The 15,434-nt window shown below is 47.6% G+C and overlaps 1 protein-coding gene across 1 annotated transcript in view; it reads left to right on the top strand.

The window, feature by feature from the left end:
• Positions 1 to 15,434, top strand: part of TNS1 (tensin 1) — a 326,036-nt gene that overhangs the window by 308,829 nt on the left and 1,773 nt on the right. The window contains 9 exon segments of the mRNA XM_018552581.1: positions 169 to 1,055; positions 2,269 to 2,355; positions 2,922 to 3,053; positions 3,148 to 3,240; positions 4,864 to 4,941; positions 6,255 to 6,326; positions 7,251 to 7,419; positions 11,921 to 11,989; positions 14,044 to 14,073. Of these exon segments, the coding sequence (XP_018408083.1) occupies positions 169 to 1,055; positions 2,269 to 2,355; positions 2,922 to 3,053; positions 3,148 to 3,240; positions 4,864 to 4,941; positions 6,255 to 6,326; positions 7,251 to 7,419; positions 11,921 to 11,989; positions 14,044 to 14,073 (1,617 nt within the window).

The raw sequence follows: 15,434 nt of genomic DNA, 5'->3' as shown, positions 1-15,434 counted from the left end.
CGAAGGGGTTACACATGCATTTCAAACATCCTCCTCCGATTCCGGAGCTGTTTCATTACCTTTTAATACTGCACTTTTTTTTTAAATGAATGGTTCAGCTTCTCTGTGTGGCCACTTCTAGGTGACGAGTACTCTTTTTAGTGACTTTTTACAATTTATTTCCTGCAGGGTATCTGTCAGAAGCTGTCCATCAGCAGAAAGCAGCATCCGTCTGCCCACTCCCACCCAGCCGTCTGTGGATTCCAGTTTCAGATCCAACAGCTTGTCTCAGGCATCGCCACAAAGCAGTTATCAGAACGCATCACCCACACCCAACATGGTGCCCCATGCGGGCACTCCTGTCAACTTCTATGATGGGTACCAATTCAGTCCAAATAACATCATCACACACACAGATGGTTTCTCGGGTCCTCCAGCAAGCTCACTGTCCAGCCAAGTTGTACATGGAAGCCCCCAGCCACTTCACAGAACAGTGGGCACAAATACACCTCCGAGCCCTGGGTTCGGAAGAAGAGTCATCACTCCTACCATGTCTAATGCCCCCCCAAGCCCAAGCTTGAGCAGGCATCCCCTGACAGCACACAGCGTGGGAACTGTGCCACCGGGTAGTCCAAGCCTTGTCCGTCACCAGGCTGTAATGACGGGAAGTGCCCCGGTCACCCCAGGAAGCCCCAGTTTGGAGCGGCATGTCATTCATGGGTTCTCCACCCCCGAAGAGCGGCGTGCAACGCTGTCCAGGCAGAGCAGTGCTTCTGGCTATCAGGCCCCATCCACCCCAAGTTTTCCAGTGTCGCCTGCATACTACCAAGGCATGAGCAGCCCCGCCTCCTCTTCTCCAGACTCCACCCTTTACCGCCAGGGAAGCCCTGTGCCGCAGCCCTCACTGCCTGAAAAACGGAGGATGTCTTCTGGCGACAGGTCCAGCAGTTTGCCGAACTACTCCACCCTCAATGGAAAGGCTTCTTCGCCCATGTCCAGTGGCATGCCCAGCCCTAGTGGCAGCACAATGGCATTCACCCAGACGTTGCCAGACTTCTCCAAATTCTCTATGCCAGGTAAAAGACTGTGCAAGTCCACTTTGAGTGGTCGTTTCCACCACATGCGCACACACACACGATCTATGCCACTAAATCAAGCAAAAATAAATGAGTGTATAGGCTACCTAAAGAATATGTTGTTTGCATTCACAGAGACTCGCCCATAGACTTGCATTTATCAGGAACAGTAAAACATAGTCAATGAGTTGCACTAGTATGCAGGAAGCACATGTTGTATATGAACCCTATTCTATAATAATGTATTCATATTTATATTATTAGTGTTATTAATAATTATTATTATATTTATATAATGCAACACTTTGCACAGAGCATTGCAATATAAGGAAGACACTACAGTTTCTATACCATTCAAGACAAGATGATTAGTTGTGAGCCAATGTGCATATAATAAAAGTAGATCTACATACTGAAAGAACACGTATCTTCTCCAGTAGAAAGTTTCCCTTTACAGTAGGGGCCCAATGTGTACAGGAGGGCGCATGGTAACGTACATCAAGATACACAAGTGCAGTATAATAGATAGATAGATAATAAATAGATAGATAGATAGATAATAGATAGATAGATAATAAATAGATAATAGATAGATAGATAATAAATAGATAGATAGATAGATAATAGATGGATAGATAATAGATAGATAATAGATAGATAGATGGATAGATAATAGATAGATAGATAGATAGATAGATAGATAGATAGATAGATAGATAGATAAATAGATAGATAGACCGACTGATGCCACCTGTGAGTTTGTTTTTATTTTATTTTTTTGTTTATTTATTTAGTTTTCGTCATTAACTTAATTCTCTGATTATAGACTTAGGGCTGCACACCTAGGCGACACCTCATCGTGCACGATTGTCAGGAGTGGCCTAGGTGTGCACCAATCGCGCTGTGAGTGCCATTATTTTCTAATGCCACCTCAGTCGCACCGGGCGATCGCACGGTTTCCCGCCCCGATTCCGCCCGTGCTTCCGAACATGCCACACGTTGCATGTCGCCAAACAAAAAGGTACATGTACCTTTATTTTTCCTGCGATTGCCTCGCCGATGTCACCCCATTGAAATTAATGGGGCCGCGCGGCAATCGCGGCCTGCATTGTGCAGGACTGCGAGGTCTGCATGAGGCCTTATGTTCCTCTACTAGTTCTCGATCTTGCTACGGATCATCCTACGGATGTTCATGCGAGTTTCTGTTTTTCAGACAGCAGCCCGGAAACCCGAGCGAATGTCAAGTTTGTGCAGGACACGTCCAAGTATTGGTACAAGCCGGACATTTCCAGAGACCAGGGTGAGTTTTCTTTCCCATTCACATACACGCCGGCCATTTTATCCTTTGTATAGACTAGGGGATTTCATAGCTGTAAGAAGTGTATATGGTTTGTAATGTATATTTGGGTACGATTACCCATGCTGCTTGTATGGAACTTGGAAGTGTGCGCCCACTCCGTCGCTGCTGACAGCCATCCCAGGCTCTGCTGTCTCCCATGTGGGCGCTTAGAATCGGCACTGCGGTTCCGTGCACCTCGATAGGAGGTAGATCAGCGCACTTCCAGCGGCTGATCTCCCCCCTGATCACTGAAACCGGGAGCAACGTGTATTACATCACTTCCATTTTCAGGCTGACATTTCTCTGGCTGTTGTGGCCGAAGAAGAAGCTGGTGAAGCACGATCTGTGCTTGATCAGCTTCTTTGGGGATCCATAGGTGACATTGGGGGTCTAAAAGACCCCTGATCTCTCCATAAAGAGGACCTGTCAATTCTTCTTTGCTATGAATGCACATTGCATAAACTATTGAAATCATTTTTATGATTCTAAAGAATTCTCTGATTTATTTATTTTTTCTTCCAATCCAGCAATTGCCTTACTAAAGGAGAAAGATCCAGGTGCCTTCATAATTCGAGATAGCCACTCGTTTAGAGGAGCCTACGGACTCGCCATGAAGGTCGCCACACCGCCTCCCAGTACAGGCCAGCAGAGCAAGAAAGGTATTTCCCGTGAGAGGAGTCAGTCTGTGATAAACCATCATAAATTGTATTGAAAGTGTCAGCATTTTATTGAATCCTTGCTCTATTTTTCCAGGAGATGCCACCAATGAGCTGGTGAGGCACTTCCTCATAGAGACCAGCCCCCGAGGAGTGAAATTAAAGGGGTGCCCAAATGAACCTTATTTTGGTAAGCCCCAACTTTAAAATGTTTCTTTTCTTGAAAATGTATCTTTTAATAGAATATTATGATTATATATACAGTGATACCTTGGTTTACGAGCATAATTCGTTCCGGAAGCATGCTTGTAATCCAAAGCGCTTGTATATCAAAGCGAATTTCCCCCCACAGGAAATAATGTAAATTCAGATGATTCGTTCCACAACCCAAAAATATTCATATAAAAATGATTACAATACTGTAATATAATACTGTATAAAATATAAAGAAAAATAAACCAATTACTGGTACCTTTGTGGCTTGTGTGAGGGGGACAAGAGAGAGGAGGATTATTGTGTAGGACGACTTTCACTGTCACTAACGGAATCACTGCTATCTCTTGGCTCAACTAAATCTTTTTCATTTCGTGAAACCTTTAAGGTGGCCATACACTTTACAACCACCTTAGTCTTGCGATGGTTGTAAAGTACTTAAAAAAACGTACGATCTGCCCATCTTGGACAGGCAATTCGTACTCTCGATCATCGCAAGCCCGCCCACTTGAGGGGCGGGCTTACGATGACTGTAATGAGGGGCGGGCTTACGATGACTGCAAGCGGCCCGTTCGGCAGTTGTCGAACCAGCAGGCCACTAACTCGCCGAGAATCGTGCAGTGTATGGGCACCTTAACAAGGATTCTATCCAATGCGACATTGCATTGTCGTTAAACAGACTCATCGCTCGCACTGCTACAGCCTTATTCAGGTGGTGCTTTCCTACAAAGATTTGCTCTTATTGCAAGACATTGCTTGTATATCAAGGCAACATTTTTCAGAAATGTTTGCTTGTCTTGCAAAACGCTCTCAAACCAAGTTACTTGTAAACCAGGGTATTACTGTATATTAGGGCTGCGGAAATACTTGGGCCGGTGAGTTTGCCCAAAGAACTTGTTCTGCACGAGCGCCAGCCAAGGCATTGGCCTATACACATACAGCACAGCACAGCAATGAAGTAATACAATGAACTAGGATCACACTAATCCAGCACGTTATTATTCTGAGTTACCCCACTCAAGCGGCGGCCATATTGACTGGGGCACGTGAGAATAATAACGTGCTGGATTAGTGTGATCCTAGTTCATTGTATTACTTCATTGCTGTGCTGTATGTGTATAGGCCAATGTAGTTGGATATGTATATGCGTTATAATCGAAATTAATCGATTAACAAAAATTTCGATTAATCGAACACGAAAATTTTAATCAGTACCAGCCCTAATATATATATATATGTGTATAATGTGTAGTTTTATATACATTATATTATATTGTATTCAATGTAGAGAATGTTTATTTTCAATATTAGTAGCAAAAAATGCAATTTTAGTGAAAAGTTCATATTTATAAAGCAGTTAATCTGACATGTTCACTGCAGGAATGTTCCTGTTGCATGTGTTTGAAATGACACTGACTGATTTACCACCAGAAAATGTTTGGTCACACTCACTGACTTACTGCAGCTTCTAATGCACATTGGGAGAAGCTCACAGTGTGCAGAGAAAACAGCGTGAGCAATTTTGGTCCAGGAGAGGAGCCTGGACAACTGTGGTGGTGGAAAGGCAGCTAGACTTACTTGGTATTCTCTTTCTTTGCAGGTTGTCTCTCAGCACTGGTGTATCAGCACTCAATCACACCCCTGGCACTTCCCTGCAAGTTGGTCATACCCACCAGAGGTAATAGCATTTTCAGCCATACCCCAATCCAACCCCAATTATAATTTGGTAATGGTTATGATGGAATATGGTTATGGTAGTGACCTCAATTTTTCCTTGAGATTGATAACACAACTATCCCTCCCTTCCCCCATGCCAAGGTCCTAGGTGTCATCCTTGACTCCGACCTCACCTTTCTTCCCCACATCCAATCGCTATCCAAATCCTGCCGCCTTCACCTTCCTAACATCTCCAAAATACGCCCCTTCCCCACCAATGACACCGCAAAATTACTCATACACTCCCTTGTTATATCTCGTCCTGACTATTGCAACTCCCTCCTCATTGGCCTTCCACTACACAGACTCCTCCCACCTATAATGAATGCTGCTGCTAGACTCACTCAGCTGACCAACCGCTCAGTGTCTGCAACCCCCCTATGCCAATCCTTGCACTGCCTTCCCTCCCCCGCCCCTCTCTGCCAATTCCTGCACTTGTTTCCAATAGCCCAAAGGATACAATTAAAAATATTAACAACCACTTACAAAGCCATCCACAACTCCGCCCCCGGCTATATCTATTGTCTCAAAGTATCACCCTAACCGTCCCCTCCACTCTTACCAAAGACCTTCTGCTTTCCACCTTCCTCGTCAACTCCTCCCATGCTCGCCTCCAGGACTTCTCTAGAGTTTCTCCCATCCCCTGGAACTCTTCACCCCAACCTGTCTGTCTATCTCCCACTCTTACTGCCTTTAGGTGATCCCTTAAGACTCATCTTTTCATGGAAGCCTATCCCACCTCAACCTAACCACTGAACTATCACTTTATCAAACAATTCATCCCCTCACAGCGACCTCCTCGTGTATCACTGGCCCCTCCCTTTCAGATTGTAAGCCCTGAGGGCCCTCCTTACCATCTTGTCTTGAATTGTATTGTGTAGGAAGCACGGCCGCGCCGGCAAAACGGCAGGAAAATGTCACTTTCGGCATTTAGCCGAAAGTGCCATTTTCGGCCGGCGCCCCCCCTTCACTTTTCGCCCGGGGCCCGCGCTTCTGCTGCACCCCCGGTTGTTACGCCACTGACAGGCTGTGTGTGTCTGTGTGTGTCAGGCCTATAATAATAATAATGGATGAGGATTCTTGTAGTATCCAATCAGCTTTCAGATACTATTTTTCTACAGAACTCTAGAATATGTAATCCATATGTGATTGGGTGCTGTGGGCGATGCTCCTAATAACCTTCTGGTCTGGCCTTTTATACAGAAGGTTCAGTCAGTTGTACCCAGCCATAGTTGTGCTCATGGTAATGAATTCCTACTCTTCTTGTCCCGCCAGATCCCTCTGAAGAGACCAGGGAAACCGCGACCCCAACCAACACCACCACGGACTTACTGAAACAAGGGGCAGGTAGGTGATTCCATGTTATCTGGATAGGAATATGTATTTGTAAGACGCAATTAAAATGATCTTATAGATTTTAGATACAATTTACCTTATTTTTCGCTCCATAAGATGCACTTTTTCCCCCCCAAAAGGAGGGGAAAAGTGTGCCTGCGTCTTATGTAGGGTTGCCACCTGTCCAGAATTCACCCGGACAGTTCGGGTTTTGAATGCTGTGTTCGGGTTTCATGGCAGCTGAAACCAGGTGTCAGACACACAGGGGCAACCAAAATTAAGATAGGGGCTACTGACCCCCCCCCACTGAAAATAGTCTCAACTGTGATATTTACATATGAAGGGGCGGAGCTATTTACATATGAATAAGCCACCACTCATTCTCCCCCAAAAAAGTCTGCGCGTCGCTTAAATGTGTTCGGGTTTTGCTTGAAGAAAAGATGGCAACCCTAGTCTTATCGACGCCCGAGACATGCAGTTTCGGGCGCCGGGCGAGTAGTAGGAGCCACTGCTCGTTTAATACGAGTGATCTAATGATATCACTCGTATTAAAACAAAGCAGCGGCGACGATCGAGATCACCATAGAGCAGACGAAGAACGGACGTTCTTCTTCTGCTCTGTGTGATCACTGTAATCACAGCGCCACCTGTCTCAGCGGTCACTAACTGCAGCTTCTGTCATAGAAGCTGTGACAGAAGCTAAGGTCTGTCGAGTGCTCCATAAGGCGCACCGGACCTCCCTGCGTCCTATGGTCCAGCACGTCTTATGGACCGCAAAATACGGTAACCTCCACCCAGATATTCAGTCTTCTCCTCTGTTGTGTATCTACAAGGAGACCATCAGCTTCCCAGCTAAAGAAACTGCCGTGCCCATTGACTGGTATAAACTGTGATTGTATGTTCCTCACCCCCTTCCATCATTTTCTCTCCCCCCAGCCTGCAACGTCTTATTTGTCAACTCGATCGATATGGAGTCACTGACGGGCCCACAGGCCATCGCCAAGACCATTGCAGAGACCTTGTCCGCTGACCCCCAGCCCACCGCAGCTATTGTTCACTTTAAAGTCTCCTCTCAAGGCATCACCCTGACTGACAATCAGAGAAAGTGAGTAACTGCTCCTAGCACATGCAATACATGTCTGCAATAAATGGACATTCCCTGTGTTTTATCCCTTTCAAAATGCGCAGATACAGAACATCAGTCAGAAATCCAGTAAGCTCCTAACTTAAATCCCTAACCGCCTTTGCTGCACTGAAATCCCTGACCAGTCCTCCTAGCTTCCTGAACACATCACAGGACCATGCCTCAGTACTCCCCTCAGTCCTGATGCAAGCAGTGGGCTGGACCTTGGGAGGAGTTATGCAAATATCAAAATGCCTTCATAGGTGGATTTCATTCTGGAGGAGTGGGTTTTCCTGTGCAGGCTGCATATGCATGGACACCGCCCCAGGTGACACCCACATGTGATACTGAGCCTACATGATGTACAGAACTGAAATCCAAGGAATGAAAAAGGCGGTCCTGGCACAGTGAGGCTGGTGAGGAATGGGCTAGCTGATGCTGGCTGTCCTCCAGCTAGGAAATGGGACGGGCTCTATCTGACTTGCTGCAGGTTCCAATGCACATTGTGAGAAGCTCCCAGTCTGCGGTGACATCAGAGGAAGCAATTTCAGTCCAGGAGAGGAGCCGCTACAACTGTGCAAGACTGAAGGGATGGAGGGAGGTCAGATAGAAGACTGAAGGGAAGGATGGAGGTCACATATAAGACTGAAGGGAAGGACGGAGGTCAGATAGAAGACTGAAGGGAAAGACGGAGGTCACATAGAAGACTGAAGGGAAGGACAGAGGTCATATATAAGGCTGAGGGGGAGGACGGAGATCAGATAGAAGACTGAAGGGCAGGCCGGAGGTCAGATATAAGGCTGAGGGGGCGGACAGAGGTCAGATAGAAGAATGAAGGGAAGGACGGAGGTCAGATAGAAGACTGAAGGGAAGGACAGAGGTCAGATAGAAGACTGAAGGGAAGGACAGAGGTCAGATAGAAGACTGAAGGGAAGGATGGAGGTCAGATAGAAGACTGAAGGGAAGGACGGAGGTCAGATATGAGACTGAGGGGAAGGACGGAGGTCAGATAGAAGACTGAAGGGAAGGACGGAGGTCAGATAGAAGAATGAAGGGAAGGACGGAGGTCAGATAGAAGACTGAAGGGAAGGACGGCGGTCAGATAGAAGACTGAAGGGAAGGACGGAGGTCACATAGAAGACTGAAGGGAAGGACGGAGGTCAGATAGAAGACTGAAGGGAAGGACGGAGGTCAGATAGAAGACTGAAGGGAAGGACGGAGGTCAGATAGAAGACTGAAGGGAAGGACGGAGGTCAGATAGAAGACTGAAGGGAAGGACGGAGGTCAGATAGAAGACTGAAGGGAAGGACGGAGGTCAGATAGAAGACTGAAGGGAAGGACGGAGGTCAGATAGAAGACTGAAGGGAAGGACGGAGGTCAGATAGAAGACTGAAGGGAAGGACGGAGGTCAGATAGAAGACTGAAGGGAAGGACGGAGGTCAGATAGAAGACTGAAGGGAAGGACGGAGGTCAGATAGAAGACTGAAGGGAAGGACGGAGGTCAGATAGAAGACTGAAGGGAAGGACGGAGGTCAGATAGAAGACTGAAGGGAAGGACGGAGGTCAGATAGAAGACTGAAGGGAAGGACGGAGGTCAGATAGAAGACTGAAGGGAAGGACGGAGGTCAGATAGAAGACTGAAGGGAAGGACGGAGGTCAGATAGAAGACTGAAGGGAAGGACGGAGGTCAGATAGAAGACTGAAGGGAAGGACGGAGGTCAGATAGAAGACTGAAGGGAAGGACGGAGGTCAGATAGAAGACTGAAGGGGAGGACGGAGGTCAGATAGAAGACTGAAGGGGAGGACGGAGGTCAGATAGAAGACTTAAGGGAAGGACGGAGGTCAGATAAAAGGGAAGGACGGAGGTCAGATATAAGACTGAAGGGAAGATAGAAGACTGAAGGGAAGGATGGAGGTCAGATAGAAGACTGAAGGGAAGGACGGAGGTCAGATATGAGACTGAGGGGAAGGACGGAGGTCAGATAGAAGACTGAAGGGAAGGACGGAGGTCTGATAGAAGACTGAAGGGAAGGACGGAGGTCAGATAGAAGACTGAAGGGAAGGACGGAGGTCAGATAAAAGACCGGAGGGAAGGACAAAGGTCGGATATAAGAGTGAAGGGGAGCAGTGGTGTTACAAGGGGTGTGCGGCCCGCACCCGGGTGCCACCATTGGAGGGGTGACACCAAAATGACTGACAGTCATTTTGATGTCACCCCCTTTGAAAAATCGGGCACACGGTCACGGACCGAGAGCCCAACAGTGTCAGTAGAGAGGAGGAGACCCGGCGGCATACCTTATCCCGCCGGGTGCACGTCCACTCCTCTTTCTGCCGGCATCCATCACCATGATGGCCGTCCGGCAGACGTCAAAAAGACCACTGCGCATGCGCGATGACGGCAATGCAGGATGATGTCACGGCGGGGTGTCACCCGGTCTCCTGCCCTGGGTGACACCCATCCTCGGGACACCCCTGAAGGGGAGGCCAAAGTTCAAAGCGAAGACATTTTCTGAAGCATTGATCCACAATCATTGGTGGTGCTACGACTCTTTCAAACTACCCCTGCTACCCTGCACCACCACCATACCCCCTCACCCCCACGGCTCCTTTTGTTACTTTGCCATATTGTCATTGTTTTATGGACTCGGAAACATACGTTTTCCACTAAAACATGACGCAGCGAAGGGAATCCTTTGTGAACTGGGGGATGCTTACAATTAATTGCAGGCTCCCATCCCGGGTCCGGGCCACATGTTGCGGCTCTACATGTTTTAATGGAAAGTGAAAGGTTGTGAGCAGAACATTTTCCAAGTAATTACGCTGTGACATCCTTCCCTCCGCATAACACAGAACAGACTCCTATAAAGCGTATTGTCAGCGCGTGACGCAGCGGACAGCTGCCTCCTATCATCTCCGGTCATATATCTATAGATGGACGGCCCTCCGCTCTCCAGCTGTTCCTCATCCTGCGGTGCCGATCCAGCCTTGCTGAGGCTTAACCTCCGGCGCGTGATGTACATTCCATAGTGTCCTGTGGATCCATTCAGGGCAGCCAGTGGGACCCCTGTGGCCCCGCACAGGGAGCCTAATGGTTTTCCAGATACAAGAATCTGCACAGGGGTCCCTTATATTATAGGAAGGTGACACTGTAACCCAATGTTCTAGAGTTCCTCTCCTTCACTCTGCAAGAATTCTTTATTGTAAGATTCTGGATATCCTCCAAAGTTTTATTATATCAAATCTGGCAACTCCCACAATGCACTGCTTTATAGGTGAAGTATAATGTACACATTAGGGATGCACCAATACCGTTTTTTCAGTATCGAGTACCCATATCTTGCTTTCGGTACTCGCTGATACCGAGTACCTGATACCGTTACTTTCGCTGGCATGGAGCCGGCTTCCCAGGCAATCAGGAAGCTGGGCGGAGGGTAATGAAATGCCGCCCGGCTTCCCGATTGCCTGGGAAACCGGCTCCATGTTGTTTGGCCGGCTTGATTGTGATTGGCCAGGAAACCGTCTTCCCAGCTGATCAGCATCGAGCTGGCTTCTCAGCCAATGAGCATGGAGGTGGCCGAACAGCCGGCTTAATGCTGATTGGCTGAAAAGCCGGCTTTCCAGCCAATCAGCAAGGAGCCGGCTGTTCAGCCGGCTCGATGCCGCTTGGCCCGGGAAGTCAGCTTCCCAGCCAATCAGCAAGGAGCCGGCTGTTCGGCCGGGAAGCCGGCTTTCCAGCCAGTGAGCATTGTGCCAGCTTCGCGGCCAATCAGGATGCCGGAAGGCGGGTCATTATTTGCCGCCCAGCTTCCTGATCGCACGGGAAGCTGGCTCCATGTTCCCCTACGGCACTGGAAGTTCCGGTATCGGGGAAGGTATCGGAGCATTTGGGCAAGTATGAGTTCTCACCCAAATACTCAGTATCGGCACTGATACCAATACTGCTATCAGTATTGGTGCATCCCTAGTATACATATTATCTTTCCTTCTTCCCCCTTCTCCCCCTCCCAATCAACATGCAATAAAAATGTATCAATCAATCATTTTGTTTATGTCACAGCATTCTGCCTCGGCTCTTTCTAAACAGAATAAAATGAAAGAACTCACCCCCGGGATCCCTTTAGAGGTGCTTGCTTATCCCTCCGAGCCGCTGATTGCTGCTGGCTTTAGCTGTGCATTTGGTTGATTGGTTGCAGGCACGTCTATAGGGATGCCAGGGATGTGTTCTTTCATGTAAAGCTCGGAAACAACATCATTGATAGCAGGGAAAGCTAATAGCTGTGCAAAGGGGACCAACGACTGTGTGGATTGGGAGGGGATTGATGAGCGGCAGAGCTGTGTAAATCTCAGGACTGGATGGGCAGAAATACCAATCATTTGGCATGTAAAACAACTCTCATATAAGGATTTTATTGGTGGATTTGGCGGTTTGCCTCCAGTGCAGCTTTAATAATGAGATTATACTCATACATGTTACCTCTTCCAGGCTATTCTTCCGGAGACACTATCCTCTGAACACCATCACATTCTGTGACCTGGATGCACAGGAAAGGAAGTGAGTACCCAGAAATGATCATATCTGTATTGTGCGGCGGGGGCTTATATGGGGCTTCACGGTCATGAGTGCGGTGGGGCTCTCTATTTGACAATGATATGAAGCGACGCATACATGCCTGAGTACTGGCATAAAAGTCACCAGATCTCCTTTATTAATTGCCCGAGCACAGGCATAAGACGCGCTAGATCTTCTCGTGGCCATCTCATTATTAGACTGAAGTGCTTCCGTGAGGCTGCTCCTGTGTGATAAAAGCACCCCGAAACAGAGGTTGGGGGTCTTAAGAAACATCCAGATATGTAAAATGTAACAAGGGTGCCACACTAATGAAAGGTGTTTTATTTGATGGCCAATAATATGACCGCCAACACGTTTCAGGAATACACCCTCCCATCATCAGGGCTTAGGTATAATGTGACTTCAACAATGACTGGACCCAAATACTTTTGTAGCTCTCACATACAATAACATTAGCAGCATGAAGCTCTATTTCAGGGAGAAAAGGAATCACGGATGCGCCGATGTATCGGCAGGAAAATGGCACTTTCGGCATTATGCCAAAAGTGCAATTTTTGTCCGATATGTTTCGGCGGCCGATATATCGGTGAATCCCTACTCTTTTATATTATTGACCACCCAATAAAATACCTCTCTGGACTCTATTACCATCGGTGTGGGGCCCTGGTTACGTTTTATATATCTTAGGCCCCATTCACACGTAGCGACATACCTTTTGCGGCGGCCGGGATAGCGCCACTTTCTGAGCCACGATCCAGCGACGGTAGCGCGACCTTCTCCGTCGGGCTCCATTAGAAAAAAGCAAAATCCGCCGAAAAAAGGGTCCTGTAGAAGCGGCTTGCGATCGCGACGAGCGACATGGAGCTAAGACAGCTCCATTGAATATCATTAGCCGGCGACTTTTCGCGATATCGCGCGGCAAAAATGCACGATATCGCGGCGGAAATCGCGCGATAAATCGCTATGTGTGAATGGGGCCTTAACCGCGTTCCCGCATTCCCTTACCCACAAAGTAGTCATTGACCATTGATAGATGGAAACATCCTCAACATTACAGAACTTGTCCAGTTGAATGTGACTAATATCATCTAATTAGGAAAAGAACAACACATAGCATGCTGCTCTGTATCCTACCAGTGCTTGTATACAACAAGCACTTTCCCTTTCAAAATCAGCCAAGGAGTCTCAAAGGCCCATCTGAGCCCCACTGAAAACACAGAGGCAGAGTATACAGATGAATCAATGTCAGCTGACCACAAATCATGATCCCAATGTAAGTTCAGGAAAACAAATCTGTGAATAGTATTCTATTTAAGGGGTCCAGATACTTTGTATTATTATACAGGATTTATATAGCGCCAACAGTTTGCGCTGCGCTTTACAATATAAGGAAGACATTACAATCACAATACAATTCAAGACAAGATGGTAAGGAGGGCCCTGCCCCTGAGGGCTTACAATCTAAAAGGGAGGGGGAGGTGACACATGAGGAGGTAGCTGTGTGGGGATGAATTGTTTGAGAACGTGATAGCTCAGTGGTCAGGTTGAGGCGGAATAGGCTTCCCTGAAGAGATGAGTCTTAAGGGATCGCCTAAAGGCAGTCAGTGTGGGAGATAGACGGACAGGTTGGGGTAGAGAGTTCCAGAGGATGGGGGAGACTCTAGTGAAGCCCTGGAGGTGAGCATCGGAGCAGTTGCGGAGGGAGCTGGAAAGAAGGAGGTCTTGGGATGAGCGGAGATGAGAGTTAGGGTGATACTTTGAGACCAGGTTGGAGATATAGCCGGGGGCAGAGTTGTGGATGGCTTTGTACAGTCAAAAACATGTAGATGAATTTAATATTGGCCTTCTCCTCTTCAGCATGTCGTAGCTGTCATTGGTTGGGGGTATGTGGCAGCCGTCAGTGATGGGAGTGGGTGCAGGAACAGCATGGCTCCCGCTGACTTGATGTAGAATAGAATATACAAGTAATAAGGCAATGCCATGCAGACATTACTGAGCGTTCTGTGTTATTAATCTACGTTTTGTTACCTCTTCAGGTGGATGAAGTCGGATGGAAGCCAAGCAAAGTAAGTGTCATCTTCCTTCTCTCCAGAAACCAATGCAGGGGGTCCGTGCGGGTGTTCCGCGATCATTTTTAAAGCCCCATTGATTTTTCACTTTCATTCAGCTAAATACATTTCTGGCGCTTCAAAATAAAAACTGTTCAAAGTTTTACAGTTCATTCTCTTTGCAAAGCAGCCGCATAGTGTACAAAAGGTCTATGCGGGAAGCAGTGGTCTCTCTGCAGAGGTCTGACACTCGAGCCCGGACTAGAGCTCTCCAATCACAGGGGCATGAGCTGTGCTGTATTTCATCTGTGTTGTCATTGAACAGCCTATGCATGTCCAAAAAGACTTCATGGAAGTACACAGGGCATGCGTAGCACATTCGGTCCTTCTGCCCTCCTGCACTTGGTAGCAATTCCTGACTGTCGAAATTACAGCCAGGAGTTGCTGTGTAAGCACAACAGATGTAGAAGCTGCTGCTGTCAAAAAATGGACTGCTTGACACAGAGTTTATAAACATTGTTCACAGGAGATGGGGAGATACCTTGTAATAATGTTACTTTTGTATCTACTCAGCATCATTCATCCGCAGATCAAAGGAATGTGCTCCAATCTGCATATGATGTCAGTCAAAGCAACCAGTTACCGTCCATGTACCCATTGCACTCCTGACCGCTCACCCATAGTAATAAGATGGGTGCATCGGTAGTCGACGGATGGCCACCGTCAAAATAGTACAGACAATTATGGACACCGTCACTCCAATGGTAGATAGAATAACGTCTATTTAATGACGTCCGTACAAAAACATATTAATTGCAATGTTTCGGGGTCACGCACGATCCCCTTCATCAGGCAGAACAAGTTGTTCTGCCTGATGAAGGGGATCCTGCGTGACCCCGAAACATTGCAATTAGTATGTTTTTGCACAGACGTCATTAAATAGACGTTATTCTATCTACCATTGGAGTGACGCTGTCCATAAGTGTCAGTTAAAACAACCCAATGTTTTTTCACCTTTTTAAATGCTTATAAACCCGTAGTTTACCCTAATCAGCCCTAATTAAAGGAGAACTATGGGGTCAGGGCTTTTCCCCATAGTTCTCCTAAGGGTAACGGGAGGACACAAACTAGCGTCCTCCCGTCACCCTAAGCTCAGTATATAGGGAGCTACAGCTCGCGGTATATTGAGACGCCGCAGCTGAAGCGGATCCCGACAATTGTGCCGGGATCCGCCCAGCTGCGTGACTGACATCTGGCTCTGCCTATCTAGAGGCAGAGCCAGCTGTACCCGCCCCCTCCCCCGTCCGTTCCGCCAGTCAGCGTTGGCGAATCGGAGGGGGGAATCCAGCCCCTCCCCTGTCACGGCAAAGAGCCGGTAT

Source organism: Nanorana parkeri, unplaced genomic scaffold (assembly GCF_000935625.1).
Source record: "Nanorana parkeri isolate BGI_ZX_2015 unplaced genomic scaffold, ASM93562v1 scaffold92, whole genome shotgun sequence".
In the NCBI taxonomy this organism is placed as follows: Eukaryota; Metazoa; Chordata; class Amphibia; order Anura; family Dicroglossidae; genus Nanorana; species Nanorana parkeri.
The sequence above is the reverse complement of the archived record's forward strand: the minus strand, read 5'-3'. Positions and strand labels throughout refer to the sequence as shown.